Below are 23,243 nucleotides of genomic sequence, written 5' to 3' on the forward strand. Positions count from 1 at the left end.
GATTTCCCCTGACCCATAATGTATTCTATTCATAGGACACAGGTGCAGGCTGCAATTTTGGGTCAAATAAGCATCGTTAATGAGTTCAGTATGTTATAGTTCCTCTGGGAACATATCTCCCATATTATCTTATAACTGTATTTTTTAAAGAATAGCCTGTCAGTTTATTGGATCTTTTTGGCCCTGTGGGGGGGACGGGACATAGCGACCCCTTTTATGTGTGTGATGAACCCCATTTTTCCCGGTTGCATGGGATGAGTTAGGTAGGGAAGAGGTAGATGCTGTTCTTCTACGTGAGGTTGTAGCTGCAGATGTTCCATCGTTCAATTCAAGGTCAAGTAAGGCTTGTTGAAGTTCGTTCAGTGATCTATAGATGTGTTTGGTACCTTTGAAGCTGAAGCGTATGGAGAATGGAAAACCCCATTGGTGTGTGGTGTTATGACGTTGTAATTCCATTAAATGTGGTTTCATGGCACGTCTTTTAGAAATGGTTACTTGAGAGAGATCAGCGAAAATCAGAAAATTGTGACCCTGGAAGGTTAGGTTGTCTTTCTCTCTGGCTGCAATTAACAGTCGATAAAAATGGAACTTTGCTATGATGTCACGTGGTGGTCCATCTGCTTTTTTAGGCATGAGAGCTCTGTGCACCCTGTCCATTTCCAGCCTTTCAATCAGTATTCCTGGTTGCAATTCTTGGCATAATGCTGTTATTGTGGCAGATAAGTCAGTGATCGATTCAGGTATGCCTCTGAATCGCAAATTGGACCTTCTTGCACGGTTCTCATAATCTTCCAGTTTATTTTGTAGTGTATTGTGTTCTTCTTTAACCACTTTCAGACCGGACCAATTTGCTGGTCAAAGACCAGACCACTTTTTGCGATCCGGCGCTTTAACTGACAATTGCGCGGTCGTGCGACGTGGCTCCCAAACAAAATTGACGTCCTTTTTTTTCCACAAATAGAGCTTTCTTTTGGTGGTATTTGATCACCCCTGCGGTTTTTATTTTTTGCGCTATAAACAAAAATAGAGCGACAATTTTGAAAAAAACGCATTATTTTTTACTTTTTGTTATAATAAATATCCCCCAAAAATATATAAAAAAACATTTTTTTCCCTCAGTTTAGGCCGATACGTATTCTTCTACATATTTTTGGTAAAAAAAATCGCAATAAGCGATTATTGATTGGTTTGCGCAAAAGTTATAGCGTTTACAAAATAGGGATAGTTTTATAGCATTTTTATTAATAATTTTTTATTTTTTTTTACTAGTAATGGCGGCGATCTGCGATTTTTATTGTGACTGCGACATTGTGGGGGACCCATCGGACATTTTTGACACATTTTTGGGACCATTGTCATTTTTACAGTAATCACTGCTACCGTATATACTCGAGTATAAGCCGAGATTTTCAGCCTCTTTTTTGAGGCTGAAAGTGCCCCCTCGGCTTATACTCGAGTCACCGCTGTCTGACTGCTCGATCAGCGTATCGAGCAGACAGACGGCGGACATTAAAATTTAAAAGCCGCGCCTCCTTCTCCGCCTCCGCCTGTGATAGGCGGAACACTGAATTTCCCAGCAGTCAGTGTTCCACCTATCACGGACATCCGCTCATTCTCATACTACGGACGAGTATGAGAGGATGTCCGTGATAGGCGGAACACAGGCTGCTGGGAAATTGAGTGTTCCGCCTATCACAGGCGGAGGCGGAATTTTGAATTGTAGAATGGCCGCCGAGAAGAGCGGCGATCCATCGGCACGGCACGGGACGGAGGAGGCACAGGACGGAGGAGGCACGGGAAGGAGGAGGCACGGCACGGGTCGGAGGAGGCTCGGGACGACGGCGGCTCGGGACGGAGGCTTGGGACACAGGTAGGCTGGACACACACACAAGGCTGCACGGACACACACACACACACACACACACACACACACAAGGCTGCACGGACACACACACACACACACACACACAGGGATGGATGGATGGATGGATACACACACACACACACAGGGATGGATGGATGGATGGATACACACACACACACACACACACACACACACACACAGGGATGGATGGATGGATGAATACACACACACACACACACACACACAGGGATGGATGGATGGATGGATGGATACACACACAGGGATGGATGGACGGACACACACACAGGGATGGATGGACACACAGGGATGGACGGACACACACACAGGGATGGACAGCCATGTCTCACCCTCGGCTTATACACGAGTCAATAAGTTTTCCAGTTTTTTGGGGGTAAATTGGGGGCCTCGGCTTATATTCGGGTCGGCCTATACTCGAGTATATACGGTATATAAATGCAGTGATTCCTGTGTAAATGACACTGGCAGTGAAAGGGTTAACCAGTGGGTGGCAGTGTAGGGGTTAAGTGTTCCTAGGGGTGTGTTACTAACTGTGGGGGGGTTGGGCTTTCTTTCAAAAAGTTTTTATTCTCAATTCACAGACAGAATACACAGTACATTGTTAAAATAGTTTCGGTATAACAAAGTATGTAAAACAATGAAACAAATAACTTGCGACATCATACTCGATAACACGGTACAGACAAGCAAATGCGTATGCCGCGTAGAGCTGTACGAAGAGTATTTACTGGAACATATAGCGAACAGAATTGAAACATTCCGATTGTATCGGAGTCAGTTAGTTTAGATACACTCTTCCTCTAAGTTAGTTGTAAATAGAGGAGAAATAGTACTGCATGTACAAAAGATTTCCATATAAAGAGAGGGGAGGAGAAGGAGAGAACAGCTAGAAGAAGACAGAAATAAAGGTCGGAAAATAGAACGGGGAGAAAGAATAGGAGAGAAGAAAAGAAGGAAAGTCGGTCAACCGGTCCGTACAGACCCAGGCCTTCATACGCTTGAGACCATCCCAATTCTGCAAATAACTTAGGGCTCAAATAGATAGGGGTCGAAATCCGGGGGTAGAAAGTGCTGTATCCAGGGTTGCCATATTTTGTAGAATTGGGGCATACGATCGAGGAGTTTTGCCTCTGATTTGGAGTGAATCATGGCCCTTGTTACCCTATTCTTCATTTCCGCCACCGAGAGCGTAGGGGTTTTCCACGCCTTGGCAATAGTTTGTTTAGCAGCTGTGGTGAGTTGCAAAAATAAGGCCAATTGACTACGAGTGTAGTTATGGGGAGTAGAGTTGAGAAGGGCCAACGAGGGGTCAGGTAAAATAGAGTGCCCCGTAAGGGTCGATGCAATCTGGAAGGAAGTTATCCAAAAACGCTGTGCTACTGAGCAAGAGCACCATATGTGGAAGTGTGTGCCCGCTGCGTTACAACCCCTGAAGCATGTAGCGGGATATCCCGGAACAAATTTGGCTATCCTGGCTGGGACCAAGTACCAGCGCATAAGGACTTTATAATTAGCTTCAGAGGCTATAACATTCTGCGTTGCTTTATTTGTGTTAGCCCAGATTGTCTTCCATGTGTCTACTTCGAGGTCCAATTCGAGGTCTGTGGACCAGCCACTAGTATAGGATGGGAGTGATGTAGGGGAGGAGGAGAAATGAGTGTACAGTTGGGAGATAATGCCTGGTGCATGTGGGTCTGTTTCGCATATTTGCTCGTAAAAAGAGTTACTATCATGGGGACTAGTAGGTTTAGGGATTGAGTTGAGGAAATGGGCGATCTGTAGATAACGAAAACATTCGCTATTGGGTATGTGCGATTGGGCCTGGAGTGTAGGGAAGGACCTGATTTTGCCCTTGTGCATAAGGGTACCAACTCGGTCGAGCCCTGCTCCAGACCAAGCCGTAAATAATCCAGGTTCAGAAAAGGCAGGGATAAATGATGGGTGGCCGATAATAGAGAGTAATGGTAGATGACGAGATTTAAGTCGGAAAGATTTGTGGGTCTCGTCCCAGATTCTAAGGGAATGGGCTGTAATCGGATTGCTGAGTCTGCTTCTCTGTGTAGGGGGGAGCCACAAGAGATTAGATATACTTATCGGGGAGGTGTCTATAGCTTAGAGGCGGACCCATATCGGTATCTCCGTTTTAGCATGGTATAGGGTGAGTTGTGCAATTTGAGCTGCACAGTAATAGTGTCTAAAATGTGGTACTCCCAATCCACCTAATGACTTGTGGCGGTACATAGTAGCTTTGGTGACTCTAGACCTAATTGTTCCCCAGATGTATTTGAATACTTTACCTTGAACCAGGCGATGAAAATATAGTGGGACACGAATCGGGAGGACTCGGTATAGATATAATAATTTAGGTAACAGTGTCATTTTGACTGCCACTATGCGACCCAACCACGATACACACAGTGGCTGCCAGGAAGATAGAAGACTAGTCAGCTTCCTAAATAGGGGAAGATAGTTATATTGGAACAAATGCAACGGATCTTTCGTGATATGGACACCAAGATATGGGATAGAGGATGAGGACCATTGAAAAGGGAAATTGCTGCGAAGAAGATTAAGCTCATCACTCGGCAGAGATACGTCTAGAGCTCTAGATTTAGCCTGATTGACCTCTAGGCCAGAAATAACAGCGAACTTCTCCAGTAATTTGCATAAATTAGGCAAGGTCGTATGAGGAGTTGTAACGAACAGCAAAGCATCATCTGCAAACAGACACAATTTATGTGTCGTGTTTGCTATCTCCAATCCCCGGATGTTCGGGTCTGCCCTTATTAAAGCAGCCAAGGGTTCGATAGCTAAGGCGAACAACAAGGGGGAGAGGGGACAGCCTTGTCTCGTTCCTCGCTGTATAGGAAAGCGTTCTGACTTAAAGCCGGCATAGCGTACATAAGCACAAGGTTGGGTGTATAGGGCTCCTATCCATTTGAGAAAGTGAGGACCAAATCCCCAATATTGTAGTATATATTGCAGGTATGGCCAAGAGACCGTATCAAATGCCTTGCGTATATCCAGTGAGAGCAAATGCATGGGAATCTTACGAGCTTTAGCAATATGCTGTAGCAAGACGACCCTCCGGACATTATCACTGGCTTGTCTCTTGGGGATGAACCCTACCTGGTCCTTATGTATCAGTTTCCCTATTACTGGATTGAGTCGTAGCGCTAGGACCTTGGCCAGAATTTTGACGTCAACATTAAGTAATGATATCGGCCTAAAGTTGGACCATAAAGTAGAATCAGTGTTCGGTTTAGGAATCATCGAAATAATAGCTGTTAGCGCATCTCTGCCGAAGGAATGTTGCTGGAGGAGAGAATTAAAAGATTTAGTTAAAAGGGGGAGAGGGTGTGGGCAAATTTTTTGTAATATGATGCCGGTAAACCATCTGGGCCGGGCCTTTTGTTAGGTTTAAGGGACTTGATAGCTGCAAGAATTTCTACATTGGATATAGGTGCTTCTATTGTTGAACGGTCAGTGTTTGAAAGGTTAGGGAGAGATAGCGGGTGGAGGAGGGAATTCGCCTGGGCGCTAGAGAAGGGTGCACCAGGTTCATATAGTTTAGACAATCGAGTACTAAATTCTGTTAAGATTTTCACTGGGTTATTGGTCATGCCACCTTGTGCCAGCCGAAGCTTAATAGGTTTAAAGGACCTATCAGGTTGCCGTAGGCACAGTGCTAAAAAGGTGCTAGGCTTGTTCGCCTTTGTATAAAGTGTATGCGTCGATTTGTGGATAGACTTATCTGCCTCTTCAGCAAGCACAAGATCCAGGGCCAACTTGGCTTTATCTAGAGCAAGTCTATTAGTCTCAGTGGGGTCAGACTGAAAGAGAAGAAAGGAACGCTGGTGGTCCTCCTCTAGCTGTTGTAACTGGGCCTGTCTGAATTTCTTAAGGTGAGAGGATACCGAAATGCATGTACCTCGGATAACTGGTTTATGGGCTTCCCAGAGGAGGGTAGGAGATATTCCCGGGGTGTTATTAAAAGAAACATAGTCGTTTAAGGCTGTCTGAATATCTAGACAATAAGACGGATTAGAAAGCTGAATTTCGTTCAAAGACCATGTTCTATCTGTGTTCTGCGGGATTATTGACGAAACTGTCGTGATCACCGCGCTATGGTCAGACCAGGATATCGGGTGTATGCGGGAATGCAACAGAGTGGGCGCAGCAGCTAGCGGGATGAAGATGTGGTCAATCCTCGAGAAGGATTTATGTGGGTTTGAATAAAAAGTATAGTTCTTCTTAAGGGGGTTGCATTCACGCCATGTATCGAGGAGCGTCGCGTGAGCAAGCTGCTTGCTTAGTCTTTTAGAGAGAGAAAAATTTTCTGACGAGTATGGGGACTTATCCAGGTGTGGATGCAGGACTAAGTTAGAGTCGCCGCATACGTAAAGCGCTCCTCTAGCATGTGTCTGAATTATCTGTAGTAAATGTGAGAAAAAAGGGTTAGGGTTAGTATTGGGGGCGTAGTATGACACAAAGGTAACTTCCGTGTCCTGTATATGTCCCGAAACTAATAGGTAGCGACCTTCCGGATCTCTTATTTCCGACGAGATAGAGAATAGAAGAGAATGGTGGAATGCTAAGAGGACTCCTCTGTGCTTCGTGGAAGAGGAGGCTGTGTAAACTTGGGGAAATTTGGCATTGAAAAATTTAGGTGTGGTATGGGCTGCAAAGTGTGTTTCTTGTAGTGCGACTACTTGGGCTTTCAAGGAGATAAAGGTTCTAAAGGCCTTAACTCGTTTGTTGGGGGAATTGAGTCCCTTCACATTGAGTGATAAGATACTCAGGGGGGCCATGAGATTTGGTAGAAAAAAGCGGACATTAGCCTACCCAGGGCTGCACGGGCCGATCGACCATAGATGTGAGGAGGAGACAATAGAGAAAGACATGACAGAACAAAGGATAGAGTAGAGAGCAGAGAGTAGAAAAGGTGAGAGGAGAAAAAGAGCGTTGCATGGGGCGGTGTGGGCCAAACCCAGCAACTAGGGGGAACGACAATCAACCCGCCGACTCGCCAGTCAACAGGGGGTCGCACCATCAGAAGGGGGAGCAGTGACAATTCACCACTGCGAACCGGTAATGAAAAGGCATACATTTGCAAGTAGAAAACATTGTTAATAACAGAATACGATTCAAACATAAAGTAAGCTGAAAAGCCCAGGGGTATGGACTGGGAAACTTAGAGATTATCAAGTAATATTAGTAATATTATATATTTTAAACCTTATTTTAGTACTGACGGGATTTGAGAAGTCATGGCAGCTCAAATAATAGGGAGGTAAGGAGGGGACGGGGAATAGGGAAAAAGTGATGGGGGGGGGGAACAGGGGGAGGGGGGGAACAAGGAAAGGTAGGGAGGGGGATCCAGGAGGGTAACAGTAAGCAAAGACAATATGAGCATCGTGTGACATTTCCATTCTGAAAGTAGCTAAAAATACATGAATAAATAAATATCTCGCGAGGAGATGAACAGGCCTACGAGTCAGTGACTCGTCAATCTTGGCCAGATCATCGGCCCGCGAGAAAATAACTAGGATGGTCAGAAGGTATATCCACTACCGGTCTAATTTGGTCGCCAACTGTCACATAGAACAAATATAAAGCTGTACTGGTTTAGGAAATATTGTGGCGGTACAGACTAAAAGGAAACAATGTGGGCATCAAAGCAGAAGAGCCCGGTATAGTGTGTCTAGGTTAAAAAAAAAAAAAAAAGGGGGGGGGGAAGGGGGAAAGAGGGGGGCAAATGGGAGGAGGGGTAAAGATGTGGATAAAGTACTTTGGAGAAAGTGGCAGTGTCTTAGTCTCGGCTTCCTGCCGGGATCAGTATAGGCTTGCAGGCCTGTGCTCAAATAACGTGAGTCTCGTGGTAAGTTCAGGTTACGGCAGTAAAAATTGGGGAGACAAAAAACAAAAAGAAGTAACTGAACAGAAGGGGATCAGCGAGGTATGAATACCTTTGGGCTAGGATAGCTCAGTCTAGAAGAGGACTTGGGGGTGCCTCGCCGAGGCACAGATACGCCAGGGAGATCCTGCCGATTCCTCCTCGGGGTAGCCATGGTAGGATAGGGTGTAGCTCGTGCCGGGGTTCGAGGCACCACATCTCCCACTGGAGGGGGTGGGGCTGATGGAGCCAGTTGGAGGCTCTCTATGAGGGCTTGAAGAATCGCTGGCGTAGAGCAGGTGTGTTGCTGCCCCTGGTATGCGAAGTAAAGAGCAAATGGGAACCGCCATGCATACTTATTTGATGTTGTTGAAGGATTAGCAACTGTGGCTTCATTGCACGTCTCTTTGCAATTGTTAGTGGGGCTAAATCCGTAAATAGCTGGTAGGAATGGCCCTGGAACTGAAGGTTGTTCTTTTCGCGGGCTATAGACATGAGTTGCTCCTTCGTTCGGAAGTAATGTAGCTTAACAATAATGTCGCGGGGTGGTCCGTCCGCTTGGTGTCTAGTGAGTGCTCTGTGGATACGATCGAACTCTAACCGTTCGATCGGAATAGAGGGGGATAACTCTTTAAACAAAGCCGTCGTAAATGACTGGAGATCATCGACTGATTCAGGAATACCTCTCAAGCGAAGGTTCGACCGACGCGAACGGTTCTCGATATCTTCCAGTCGGGACAGCAGAGCAGCATTTTCCTCCCGGAGAGCCTCCTGTTCTTGTGCCAATTCACGCAAATTGAGCTCGGTGTCATCGGCCCTGGTTTCCAAGTCCGCCGTGCGTTGACCCAGCTCACGAATTTCTCGGGAAAGTCTATCGGTTATCTGATCCGAAGTTGTTTTCAGCGCTTTCTTAAGCATTAGATCCATATGTGCCAGGAAATCGGCCTGAGACATACCAGAAACCGGAGGCGTTGGGGAGGCCGGAGATTCAGGACGCTCACCTTCTTCCTCGCTACTGCTACCGTGGTCTCGGGGTAGGCCTTGTAGTTGTGTGGCAGCAAGGGCCTTCGCCGCCATTTTAGAGGAGGCGCGCGCCAAGGCCTCTTTAATAGGTTTCTGCTTTTGCTTCCCTCGCTGGCCCGTAAGAACCATCCCGGGTGAGGGGCAGTAGGATACCCAAGGATCGGAGCAGATTCGGGAATCGTTAGCAGTGAAATACGGCGTTATATATCCCGGTTCAGCAGCGGTGAGTGCGGAGCTCTAGTGACTTGCGTCCGCCATGCTGAGCTCCGCGCATGCGCCCCCGGGGGGTTGGGCTTTCATTTAGTGTACACTGATCTCTGCTCCAATCACATGGAGCAGAGATCAGCGTCACTAGTTGCTAGGCAGAATGGAAAAATTTTGTTTACACAGCATTTCCTCCATTCGGCCGCTCCGTGAGACGATCGCGGGGATGCCCGCGGCGATCGAGTCCGCGGGTCCCGCGACCGGACTCACGGGGGTCCCGACCAGCGCGGGAGCGCGCCGCCGGTGGCGCGCTCCCGATGGCAGGGCGGCATCGAATATTGGACGTACCTGTACGCCAATATGCCTGCCCGTGCCATTCTGTCGACGTACATCGTCGTGCGCTGGTCGGGAAGTGGTTAAGAAGATCTATTTCATGCGAGTATTCAAGTGTTGAGTTTTCTATTTCTTCAACTTTAATTTCCAGCACAGCTGTGCGATTTCCCAATTCTCTGATTTCTTTAGTCAGATTACTGGTTATTTGTTCTGAGGTATTCTTTAAGGCTTTGTTCAGCATCTTCTCAAATTGTTTCATAAGGCTTGGGGATGCAGTTAATGTGAAGATTTCTGTGACAGAAATAATTCAGTGTCAGATTCTTCTGAGGAGACTTGCTGAGACTGCTGTGTCTTTATCCTGTGTGCTGAGGTGATTGTGCCTGTAGCTGAGGAGACTGGCGCCATTTTCACTGCAGTCTTTGCCTGAGCGCCTCCTCTGGGGGTATTTTTAAACTTATTCCAGGGTCCCCCAATACCATTTTAAGTCCAAATTATTCTCTTACCTCACAGGAATGTTTAGACAGTGTTTTTGTCAGAAATAATTTGGCGGGCTGTCTTTGTTTAGCGGTTCTCCTTCTTCACAGAGCAGAGCTCTAGTGGGACATGAGCTAGACTCCGCCTCCTGAGCCCCTAAAAAATGTACTTTCTTTGATCAAACTCCTATGTGATTTTTTTTAATGCATCCCTATGTTTTGTAGGAAGTGGCTACTAAATTAATAGCTTGAGCCATTTTTTTATTTATTTTTTTGCATACAGTCCTCTATAAGATATTTATTATCTGCATTTTTGTTGAGGATGTTTCCCTTGCTTTCTGTCCCTGGATCATAAGGGTTGTACTGCTGTCTGTGTCAGGGTAAAGGAATGTAGGGCGCTCTGAATAACAGGACTGGCCATAGATGACGTCTGCAGTGTGGGATGGATGCAGATCAGACAAACAGGTGTCTCAGACAGCATTTGGGCAGCACGCCATAAGGGAAGCAATACTCTAGTAAGTAAAAAAGCAAACAGAAGGCACCTCTAAGTACAGTAAATAAAAGTCTTTAATTGCCCAAAGGATAAAATAAACTTACTAGAATTAAAATTAAGCAAGGCTCATCAAGCAAGGAGCCAATTGATGCTTTGAAACGCGTCTCACCCCTTTAATGTCACATCCAGGGCACCTGCATTCCATGTTGGCTCCGGGCGCCTTCCGCTGATGTCACATTTTGGATCCTGGCAGTGCGGTCATCCTTCCTGGTGCTTTTTCCTGCGCCCCCCCCCCCTCTGCAGTTGGGACTTACTCCATCAAGCTTTATAATGGACTACCTCTGGGACCATCTACTGCTGGACTTCCTATCTTATCTACCATGATGAGCTTTGCTTAATTTTAATTCTAGAAAGTGTATTTTATCTTTTGGGCAATTAAAGTCTTCTGTTTACTGCACTTAGAGGTGCATTCTATTTGCTTTTTTGCTGTCTGTGTCAGCTATGAGGAGAGTTTCCCTCACGTCCTGTTTTAGTGATACCCTGATACCTAGCTAATGTGTACACAGCAACAAAAACTTAACAGAAGTTCTAATTCTATCCCACTATATATAGTACTTAAAATAAAGATTTGGGTGGCACTAAGAGAAGTGGAGTTAGAACAACTGTAAAGTATTAAATGCAGTCTGAGACCCTATTGAGTAGATTGGGCCTGAATTCTGTAAGTGTTTTTGTTTCCTGTTCTGGCCAACATCGCTCACCTGGACCAGAAGTAAGGGTAGATGACAATCATGGAGATGCAGAATGCCACAACAACCTGATAAAGCCTCCAAACCCTCCTTGCTTTACTACAAAATATTGTTATTTTTGCTTTCTATGTTGGAATTCATCTCACTTTCTCTTCTGTCTGACAACAGCCAGATAGACAGGAAGACAGGTAAAAACACATATGCCTTCTTAGGGGGTAGGGGGACAATTGGGCAAAGGGTCCCAGAGTTCTACAGTAGGAACTAATTCATCCACAACGGGTCTGCTTGACTGACTACGATGCTGTTTATAAGACCCCTTTCACACTGGGGCTGTGCAGGCATTAGCGGTAAAGCGCTGCTAGTTTTAGCGGCGCTTTACCTCTGTTATAGCGGCACTTTTCAGCTGCTAGCGGGGCGCTTTTAACCCCCACTAGTGGCCGAATCAAGGGTTAACAGGGCCCTTGTTGCAGTGCTGCCGAATACACTGATCCCGCACTGCCCCAAAGATGCTGCTTGCAGGACTTTTTTTCCCGTCCTGCAAGCACACCGCCCCAGTGTGAAAGCACTCAGGCTTTCACACTGGGATGGCTTGAGAGGAAGCCAAGGAGATGACATGATAGAGTGTGTCTGGTAGGTAATACATAGCACAATGTACAAATAGTAGATAAAATACATATAATGTATTCCATACAAAAAAACATGATAATAGCATAGCAAGGTCACATATAAGTTCATATTGTAAACAAAATAAAAACCAGACTCATTGACATCTGTCTCCATGGTATAGGAATAATAAAATCTTGATTAGATTGGTAGTCTCCAGTGGGTCTAATATATGCAATAATGATATAATAATGTTCTTGAATTGTATTCAAAAAGGAGGGTATCTGATAGTTCGACGTGTTTCATGACTAATGGCACTCATCAGGAGCAGAGAAAAACAAAAATCTAAAAACAACAATAATAATAATATTAGAGATTACTATGGCATGTAAATAGTTGTAGCCGGTCCATCTGGACAAAGAAGATGGAGAAGGCAAAATTATATATTGTAACTTACCAACATGGATCTCGGTGCTAAGCATGGAGAGCCGGAGAGGTTATTTTTAGATTTTCGTTTTTCTCTGCTCTTAATGAGTGGCGTTGGTCACGAAACGCGCCAAGCTATCAGATACCCTCCTTGGATGAAATGATTCATATAGTTCCATTTTCTTCTCCCATTTCTAAATTAACAGGGATGAAGGCATTGTCCTTATCTGTTCAAAGCATCATACAAAGTCCCAATTGCTTCTCTTCATTCATAGGCAAAACTTTTTTTTTTTTCATCTTAGAGTAAGGGAGGGTTCATTTTTTGCCATCTGTGCCCCATTGGGGAGATTTACCTTCACGTCCTGTCCCACAGTCAGGAAGTGAGAGGCAATCCTTGCAAATTAAGGGAATCCCTTGGAGACCCCCTATTGGAAGATTTCCCCTCTATTACTTTTTCTGGGGAAAACTCAAAATTTTAGATTTTCTTTTACTTTCACTTTTAATGATAATGGTAAACAGGACAAAAAAAAAAGAGGATGAATCTCTCTAACAAGGACACAGGCAGCAATAAATGCTGACAGGTGTTCTAATACTTCTCCGCTCTGTCCACAACTAAAAAAATGTTTTCTCTTTAGTTGTGCTTTAGGGTCCTTTCACACGGGGCGGATCAGTTCTGATCCGCCCCGTGGATGTCCGTTTGCTCAGCGGGGATCACTCCGCCGATCCCCGCTGAGCAGGGAGATGACAGCTCCGTCTCTGCACACTGCGCAGGGACGGACCTGTCACAGCGCCGCTCTCCCCTATGGGAGATCGGATGACGACGGACCGCAGTGCCCGTCGTCACCCGATCCGATCCGCAGACGGATGGAAAAATAGCTTTTTCCTCCGTCACACTTTTTCGGATCGGAGCGGGTCGGATGTCAGCGGACATGTCACCGCTGACATCCGACGCTCCATAGACCTCTATGGAGCACCCGTTCAGGTCCGCCTGAAAAACTGACAGGCGGGCCTGAACGGGACGTTAGTGTGAAAGAGGCCTTACAAGATCTTCCTAAATGCTTCTGGAGTTGCTTAGAACTTCCATGGTTCTGTAATGAGTCAACAATAAACAATAAGTGTCTGCTGCGCTAAATAAAAATTAATTACATATACACTAGAAAATAATCAATATTGCAGCCAGCACAATGCTGCACCTATTTTATATAGCGAGTCAACAATGCTGGTTCTGCTGGACTGAAATTACAAGCAGTGTTAGCCATGCCTGAGTTCTCCCCTGTTGGATTACAGAACACATCCACCGAATGCTATGGAAATAAGGAGAGGGCGAGGGGTTCTGTAGTACATCAGGTTAGAGCTCAGGTAAAGCTGACAACACTGCTTGGGATTTCAAGGCAGCAGAGACTGCATTGTCAACCCAGTACAGAAAATGAGAAGATCACTTTATTTCTGGCAGGATCAATATACATGGGCAAGAGGCAGGGTTGCTTTGAAGATTTTTTTCTTTTAATGCTGAGAAATCCTTGCAAATAATTAACAATAAGGTTTTTCTCAAAACCTGGGCATTCTTTGCCTGTATTTGCACAAGGTATGATTTAGGACCATTTTAAAAATAAAGTTGGAGACGACACTAAGCATTTAGTAAGAGAGGTCATCACCTGGACAAGATAAATATTGGGATAAAGATTAGGACCACCCATCAGATAGACCATGTCCCTTGACTGAGGCCAAACCCAATTTTTTCATGTTTAACTAGAGTTGACCTATAAAGTTACGTCCTGTCTGGTGGTTTTTGGTTACCTACTTTCGTTACAATATTTTTACATTTAGTTCCGCTTTTCACCTTTATCTTTCACCAGGCTTGAAGATTCCATTTCTGCTGAATTTTCAGCAAATGCTTAGTCTTCATTACTAATATACCATAAATAGATGTTACTCATCTCTCCTTGGCATCTTAACACATGAAAACCTGTTCATAGCTTCTTGTTATTCCGTGTTTTGTTCTACAATGGCCTCTTTTAATATCTTGGTTATATTTGTCTTTGAATGCTTCCAGGCCCATTTAATCATATCAAATCAAGCCTTCTCGGATCGACTTCTGATTCAAACCTGAACAAATACAGCACCATCAACAAAATCCCTCAACTCACACTGAACTTTTCAGATGTAAAAACTGAAAAAAAGGCATCCTCTCCACCTTCATCGGAAAAAGCGATCATAGCGCCCAAGGTGAAGGAGCGAACGCACAATGTTACAGAGAAGGTTACGCAGGTAAGAATGTAGGATAAATTGTTCTATCAAAAAAGGCTTGTTTGTAAGAATAGATAATGTTTTACATTCAAATATGAAGATGGCATGTGGTCTGTCCAAGTTGTTTTGACTTTTTTGAAGGATCTGGGTTTGCTGTAATTAGCTAAATAAAGTAGTCGCATTCCTCTGATCCCATCAGCTTCTGGTTTAAAGCCCAACTCTTGGTAAGCAATGTAACCCTCCCCAAACATCTCTCTAACTCCTAACAGTGCAGCCAAAAACATGTAACTTACTTTATTCCCTCTTGAAGATTGACTAATTAGTCCACCTAGTGACATCATCACTGCTTCGCAAAACTCACTTCAATTTGCCAGGGCACTAACTGACAGGACATGTGGATGGGCATATGTGTGGCTTAATAGCTTCTCATTAGGAGGTGAGGAATGGGAACCTTTGGCATGAGTGGCAAACACAACTATCTAGCCCTTTCATGGATGAACAGATTTCTATGGTTTTAAAAAGAAGTATGACTTTAAAAAAAAAAAAAAATCCATACTCGCCTAGGTGGCTGCAGCATTGATCTGATGCTGTATCTGTCCCCTGCAGCCTATGCACTGAGAACTAAGCAGTTAAACACTGCTGATCACTCAGTTCTCCCCTCCGCTCTAAGCAGAGAGATGCAACTGTCAGTCGCCGGTTCTTTGCTTTGCCCCTCCAGTGCTCACTGGAGAGCTGGGCTGTGGAGGGGGTGTGTTCCCCAGCGGCTCTTTGAGAGGCTGAGCCAGCTGCTAATCAGTTGGGAACCTGGACTGGCTGAGTGATGACAGTAGACAGAAGCTGAAAACGGGTCACAAGGAGTGCACTACTGAGATCCATAGGAGAAGTAAACCCCAAAAAAGCTTTGTAAGCCATGTCACCTCATTGATTGGTAGGCATGGTAAAAGGTTTTCAGCATCAGCTTCTATTGGAACTCTTAGCATAGATGACATGACATCACAGAGTTGCAAAGGAGGTTGAAACTACAAAACTTTCCTTCACTGCGATTGAAGGTCTGAAGGGCAGCCAGTAGCTGTAGATGTGTGATACCCAGCAGCTGTTAATGACTGGTTCTGCTTTGATTGATGTCTAAAATATTAAGTATCTCTACTCATGGCCACCCTTTCCATGTGGAATAGGTAACTTAGACTCCCATATCATTGCTCCAGCTACAAGCAAATCATGTTTTTAATGCCAGTTTTGCAACACCGCATTTTACAGTGCTGGTGCTGGAAGTTATTCAGCTCCGAAGTCGTGAGGTGCCCTGAAGCTAAATGGAGCATTTGGGAGTTGGCAGAGTGCAGGAGCATAAAAGCAATGTCTGGGCTGTCACAAGAAGGGCATAAAGGATCCTACTTAGTGGTAGTGATGAAGCTGAAGTTGTACGGGAGTCGAACTATAATCGTTTTTTTTTTTTATTATTATTATAAGTTGATCTTTATGTTGGTTTTTTTCATTACTTGTATAATATGTTGTTTTTCAAGTAAACATATAATCCAGAGTGCATCCATGGCAGTATGTTTGAAGAGCCCAGTGTGAGTACCCCATAACAAGAAACTTACTTTGGGGGCACTTGCATGTGGTCAATCCCAAGCCAACTCTGTGTCCATTGACACACAAGGCACAGTACGGCCCCGCCCCCTCTCTCTCCTCATTGGTTGTGATTGACAGCAGCAGGAGTCATTGGCCTTTCTGTCCCATTAGAGAGCCGCTGCTGTCATACATATTGCTGAATGGAGATTGACCTTGGATAAGTATAAGGGGAACTCTGAGGGGAGCAATATACTGAAGGGTTTTTTACCTTAATGCATTCAGTAATCCTCTTTTGAAAAAGGGAATGGTAGATAATGTGCTTGGTGCCCAGGTACCCAGTTGCAAGGTATACAGTAAGTCTTGTCACATGGGGGAGGGAGCATGCCTAGCAGTAAGATTGTGAGGGTATTGTTGGCACTTAAATTGCTTAGATTCTGCTGAAGATAGGACTGGGAGTGTGAAGTTGGGGCTCCAGAGGGTGTCTGTTTTTACTTTTAAACACAGTTTTACTTTAATGGCTCATTTTGTTTTGTATTTTTTTTTAACAGCTACAGACATCCTAATAAATATTCATTAAAGTATAAATACGCAATTTAAGATGCTGTTCATTTCCTGTGTACCATAAAACTCTGGCTAATGTATTCATAATTTAATTAGAAATTGTGATAACATTTACCTTTCATGGCTTTACATCTAAAATGTGGTTTTAAAAATGCACAATTAGGAGATAATTTCTAATGTTTAATATGTCATACGCACAGTCCAATAAACAAAATTCGGAAACCAAATATTGTTGTAGACAGATCCAGAGTAAACTTGTTCTTATAGGATCAGCTCTTTTTGAGAGAACCTTTTTTTTTTGTCTTTTGTTTTACTGATCCTAACGTCTCCTAGAACATTGCATTGTGAAAATTAAGTTGTCAGAGCATGTCAGCTGTTTTAAACAATTCCTAACAGAGGCACATGCTGTGGTTCCATCCCATGACCCCTTCCCATGACCCCTACATCACTACAGGACACAGCAGTGATGTAGGTAGGATAGTACCACAACACGCGGAGGGGACACCGTCTTCATCCTATGTCCTCCTCCTTTAGTCCCATTACCTCCATTCTGTGTCCTACTCCTCCAGTCCCATCTCCTCCATCCCATGTCCTCCTCCTCCATCCCATGTCCTCCTCTATCCCATGTCTTCCTCCAGTCCCATCTCCTCAATCCTATGCCCTCCTCCTCCACCAGTCCCATCTCCTCCATCCCATGCCCTCGTCCTGTCCCATCTCCCCTATCCCATGTCTTCCTCCAGTCCCATCTCCTCCATCCTATGCCCTCCTCCTCAACCAGTCCAATCTCCTCCATACCATGTCCTTCTCCTCCTCCATACCATGTTCTCCTGCTCCTCCAGTCCCCCCATCCTATGTCCTCCTCCTCCAGTCCCATCTCCTCCATCCCGTGCCCTTCCTCTTCCTCCATCAGTCCCATCTCCCCCAGTCCACATCCTCTGCTTCCAATCGCATCTCCCCATCACACTTCCTCCTCCAGTCACATGTCCTCCTTCATTCCATGTTCTCCTCCATCCCATGTCATCCTCCTCCAGTCCCATCTCTCCACTATGTTGGTAATCTCTCACAGTATTCTCCTATGTAGTCTTTCTATCCTCCTGCACCCTTAGTACAGCCCTGACCCAGGTGATATACCTCAGTTTAAGGTCCCTCCTTGGTCCAGGAGCTCACCTTGCTCTCCCCAGACACATAGCTTCAATTGATCACAATCCATATTCACACTTCCTGCTGCAAATCTCTCAGCCGGCTGAACCTATTGGCCCGACTCATCAAAGGGAGATGATCCAGATGGCACACTACACACCAGGACAGACTGTGGCAATTGGACAGACTGCTGTGGGGGCGGAGAATTGTGATGGGGGAGATGTTGGAGAGGGCCAGGAGAGAGACAGAGCGGTGGGGGAAGGTGCAGCAGCTGGAAGAGAGAGCAGACAAGGCTGCGGCTGTACCTGCAGCTCTTATTTCCACATGGGACACAGCCATCTCTAGACAGCTTAATGGAAATTGTGGCAAATATGCAAGTAGTGCGGGCTCAAAGGGCAGCTACTTTGGACCCCACAACAATGACTGGGCCCAGGGCAGCTGCCCCTTTTGCCCCACATTAAAATTGGCCCTGGTTGGGGCTCAGGCCGCTCAGAACACCTGGGCCCCCTACATGTGTACGGGCTGAACATACTGGTGGCCATAAGTTTATGGATGACACACGCACGCGCACGCGCACGCGCACGCGCACACGCACACGCACACGCACACACACACACACACACACACACACACTATAATACCAAAAGTATTGGGACACCTGCCTTTAAACGCACATGAACTTTAATGGCATCCCAGTCTTAGTCTGTAAGGTTCAATATTGAGTTGGTCCACCCCTTGCAGCTAAAACAGCTTCAGCTCTTCTGGGTAGGCTGTCCACAGGGTTTAGGCATCTGTTTATGTGAATGTTTGACCATTCTTCCAAACGGGCATTTGTGAGGTCGGGCACTGATGTGGACGAGAAGATCTATTGGGTTGAGGTCAGGCCACTCTAGTTCCTCCACCCCAAACTCTCTCATCCATGTCTTTATGGACCTTGTTTTGTGCACTGGTTCGCAGTTATTTTGGAACAGGAAGGGGCCATCCCCAGACTGTTCCCACAAAGTTGGGAGCATGAAATTGTCCAAAATGGCTTGGTATGCTGGCGCCTTAAGAGTTCCCTTCTCTGGAACTAAAGGACCAAGCCCAACCCCTGAAAAAAAAAACACACCATAACCCCTCCTCCACCAAATAATTTGGACCAGTGCACAAAGAAAGGTCCATAAAGACATGGATGAGCGAGTTTGGGGTGGAGGAATTTGATAGTCCTGTCCTCAACCTGATAGAACACCTTTGGGATGGATTCAAGTGGAGACTGCGAGACTCTAACATCAGTGCCTGACCTCAGAAATATGCTTCTGGAAGAATGGTTGAGAATTCTCATAGACACACTCCTAAACCTTGTGGACAACCTTCCCAAAAGAGTTGAAGCTGTTATAGCTGCAAAGGGTGGGGCAACTCAATATTGAACCCCACAGACTAAGAATGGGATGCCCTTAAAGTTCATGTGGGTGTAAAGGCAAGTGTCCCAATACTTTTCATAATATAGGGTATATATATACACACACAGTATCTCACAAAAGTGAGTGCACCCCTCACATTTTTGTAAATATTTTATCTTTTAATGTGACAACACGGAAGAAATTACACTTTGCTACAATGTAAAGTAGTGAGTGTACAGCTTGTATAACAGTGTACATTTTCTTTCCCTCAAAATAACTCAACACACAGCCATTAATGTCTAAACCGCTGGCCCTGAGTGCAAATGTCCAAATGGGCCCAAAGTGTTAATATTTTGTGTGGCCACCATTATTTTCCAGCACTGCCTTAACTCTCTTGGGCATGGCGTTCACCAGAGCTTCATAGGTTCCCACTGGAGTCCTTTTCCACTCCTCCACGATGACATCAGTTTGGTGGCTGTTAGAGGCCTTACACTCCTCCACCTTCTGTTTGAGGATGCCACACAGATGCTCAATAGGGTTTAGGTGTGGAGACATGCTTGGCCGGTCAATCACCTTTACCCTCAGCTTCTTTACCAAGGCAGTGGTCATCTTGGAAGTGTATTTGGGGTCGTTATGTTGGAATACTGCCCTGCGGCCCAGTCTCTGAAGGGAAAGGATCATGCTCTGCTTCAGTATGTCACAGTACATGTACTGTAGCTCCCCAGTTCCGGCAGCACTCATGCAGCCCCAGACCATGACACTCCCACCACCATGCTTGACTGTAGTCAAGACACACTTGACTTTGTCACACACACTTAACACCAGCTGAACCAAATACATTTTTTCTTGGTCTCATCAGACCACAGGAAATAGTTCCAGTAATCCATGTCCTTAGTCTGCTTGTCTTCAGCAAACTGTTTGCAGGCTTTCTTGTGCATCATCTTTAGAAGAATCTTCCTTCTGGGATGACAGCCATGCAGACCAATTTGATGCAGTGTGTGGCATATAGTCTGAGCACTGACAAGCTGACCCCCCACCCCTGCAACCTCTGCAACAATGTTGGCAGCACTCATACGTCTATTTCCCAAAGACAATCTTGTGCACTCAACTTCTTTGGTCGACCATGGCGAGGCCTGTTCTGAGTGAAACCTGTCCTGTTAAACCGCTGTATGGTCTTTGCCACCATGCTGCAGCTTGGTTCCAGGCTCTGGGCTATCTTCTTATAGCTTATAGCTTAGGCCATCTTTATGAGAGAGTGAGAGCGATAACACCAAATTTAACTCATCTGTTCCCCATTCACACCTGGGACTTTGTAACACTAATGAGTCACATGACAACGGGGAGGGAAAATGGCCCAATTTGGACATTTTTACTTAGGGGTGTACTCACTTTTGTTGCCAGCAGTTTAGACATTAATGGCTTTGTGTTGAGTTATTCTGAGGGGACATATACATATATAAATACACACACACAGTTGGGTCCATATATATTTAGACTCAGGCACAGCTTTCATACTTTTGACTCTGTATGCCACCAGAATAAAATTAAAACAAAACAATTCAAATTAATTTGAAGTGCAGACTTTCAGCTTTAATTCAAGGGGTTGAACAAAAAAGTCAAGTACAAAATTTAGGAAGTGTAACCATTTTTATACACAGTCCCCCCATTTTCAGGGGCTCAATGTAATTGGACAAATTAATATAATCTGTCACAACATCAATACACACCAATGACCCAGTGCCACTGGAAGCCATGCATGCCAATGCCATCACACTGCCTCCACCATATTTTACAGATGACGTTGTGTGGTTTGGATCATGAGTTGTTCCAAGCCTTCTCCACATTTTTTCTTCCCTTCATTCTGGTACAGATTAATCTTAGTTTCATCTGTCCAAAGAATGCTTTTCCAGAACTGGTCTGGCTTTTTTATATATTTTTTTTGCAAAGTCTAATCTGGCTTTTCTATTCTTCAGGCTTATAAACCTTGTGGTGAACCCTCTGTATTTGCTCTCGCAAAGTTTTCTCTTGATTGTAGACTTTGACAATGATGTCTGTGAATGGGATTTTCTTTATCATAGAGAGGGTCCTGCAATAATCCACCACTGTTGTCTTCCGTGGATGTCCAGGCTTCTTTATGTTGCTGAGCTCATAAGTGCATTCTTCTTTCCTCAGAATGTACCAAACTGTTGATTCGGCCACTCCTAATGTTGCTGCTATTTTTCTGGTGGATTTGTTTAGTTTTTGAAGCCTTACAATGGGCTGTTTCACTTGCATGGGCAGCTAATTTGAACGCATGATGTAGGTTCACAGCAATAGATTTAAGTAATAAAGTAATTTTGGCATGGTATTGCTCTCTTCTACATAGGTGAAGGCAGAAGATACCAAGGGAAAAGTTTGTGTGCTAAAGCCCGCTGTTGGATGACGTCACAGAGCCGGTTGAGGCTGAGGGAGGATCGCCGCCATATGTTCGGGATTCACCCATATGCCTGGACCGGCACCCGGCTCAGCCTCTCAGTAAGCTGCTGAGAGGCTAAGCCGGATGCTCCCACCCATCCACAGCCAAGCACTCATGGAGATGTGAGAACTGAGCGATCGGCGGTGTTTGGTCGCTCGGTTCTCAGTCTTAAAGCCAGTGTGGGACAGATGCAGCATCGGGTCAATGCTGCATCCAGCTAGATAACTATGATTCACAAAAAAAGTGAATCCCATACTTCTCTTTTAAGAAACTTTGCAATTTACACAGTACATGCAGCTGTACAACAGTTTATTACTAGCCGTAGTGCTTTTTATCATTCCTTTGAATGCCTTCTTATATGGCTTGCCTTATATGACTGCACTTGGCAGTCCCTTGTATGAGGAATTAATATCTTGTGAAACTAGACCAGCAATGATGTTTTAAATTGTGAAGAGTCAATTTTTTCCCCAGATGACAATGTGCTGTATAGGGAAAATGGCTTTCGGCCACAAATTGTCAAGGTAATTCAGCTAAGATGTGCTGCGTTCCTTACCTCTGAGATTGTGCTCGTGTCACAGCAACAGCAGGAGAACTAAGCAGAGTAATCACTTTCCTAAATCGTGGCCATAGCGATTACTGTCATGTGAAAGTCATTCTTTGTCCACATACTGAATGCAGTATCTGCGGGGCCAATGAATTATAAATGTGGTCTCCTAAAATAGCAAATGTCTGTATTTATCATCAGTCTAATTAACTGCCTCATTATTACCACTTCATAATTTACTATAAATATATTACATTTCATTCTATGTTCAGCAATCAAGTTAAAATTGGGAACAATGTTAGCTGTAAACCCAATATATTCTATGTATAAGATAATTGAGAACCACCCATTTGTTCTGAATGAAGAATAAGGAAAACAGCTTTAACTTTGCAGACTGGTTGGAAAGATCCAGGGATCAAAAGTTCTCCCCATAACTTTATTTGTAGTACTCACTGCTGATTGTCCTCACCTCTGAATTCAGAACCCCTAAAAGAGGTATGGACTGCAGAGAGAGAGAGATACTTTTGCCCCTGTACAAATCATTAGTAAGACCTCACCTGGAATACGCAGTTCAGTTTTGGGCACCAGTTCTCAAAAAGGATATCGGGGATCTGGAGAAAGATCAGAGAAGAGCAGCCAACCTGATAACAGGCATGGAGGAGCTCAGCTACAAGGAACTGAATTTTGTCTCTCTTGAGAAGTAATAAAGGGGGAATATTATCAATATGTATAAATCCACGTCCATGCCCATATAGTGAACTTGGGGTAGAGTATCTTATTCACTTCAAGGTCATGGCAACAGATAGGGGGAACGCATTACGTCTGGAGGAAAAGAGATTTAACCTCCAAATACGGAAAAGCACAGTAAGAGCTGTGAAAACGTGGAATAGACTCCCTCAAGAGCTGGTTCTGGCCATCTCAGTGGCATGGTTTCTTTCCTAAATGCACAAAATGTAACTGCATACTAATATTTATAGGTAACGTTCATCCAGGGAATTTCTGATTGCCTCTTGGGAGATCGGGAATAGAATGTTTTTCCCCCGCTGGAGCAAATGAGATCATGCTTTTTTTTTTTTTTGCCTTCTTCTAGATTAACTGTGTAATAATTTGAAAATCAAGTTGTCTCCTCTAGAAAAAGGACTTTAAAGTGGGTAAGGGGCCAAGGAAATGTACAAAATATAATAAAACATATAGTTTTTAATTATAATAATAAAGTGATAGCAGCACATACAATGTTTACATAAATAT

General features: G+C 44.7%; 1 protein-coding gene across 1 annotated transcript in view; it reads left to right on the forward strand.

The window, feature by feature from the left end:
* The window catches only part of KCNH7 (potassium voltage-gated channel subfamily H member 7), a 685,804-nt gene that overhangs the window by 429,458 nt on the left and 233,103 nt on the right, over positions 1-23,243 (forward strand). Inside the window, exon 7 of the mRNA XM_077447576.1 lies at positions 14,154-14,368. Coding sequence (XP_077303702.1) covers positions 14,154-14,368 — 215 coding nt within the window. The remainder of the gene's footprint in view (positions 1-14,153; positions 14,369-23,243) is intronic.

This window comes from Lithobates pipiens, unplaced genomic scaffold (assembly GCF_037356315.1).
Source record: "Lithobates pipiens isolate NorthernLeopardFrog02 unplaced genomic scaffold, aLitPip1_a1.2 Scaffold_22, whole genome shotgun sequence".
Lineage (NCBI taxonomy): Eukaryota > Metazoa > Chordata > Amphibia > Anura > Ranidae > Lithobates > Lithobates pipiens.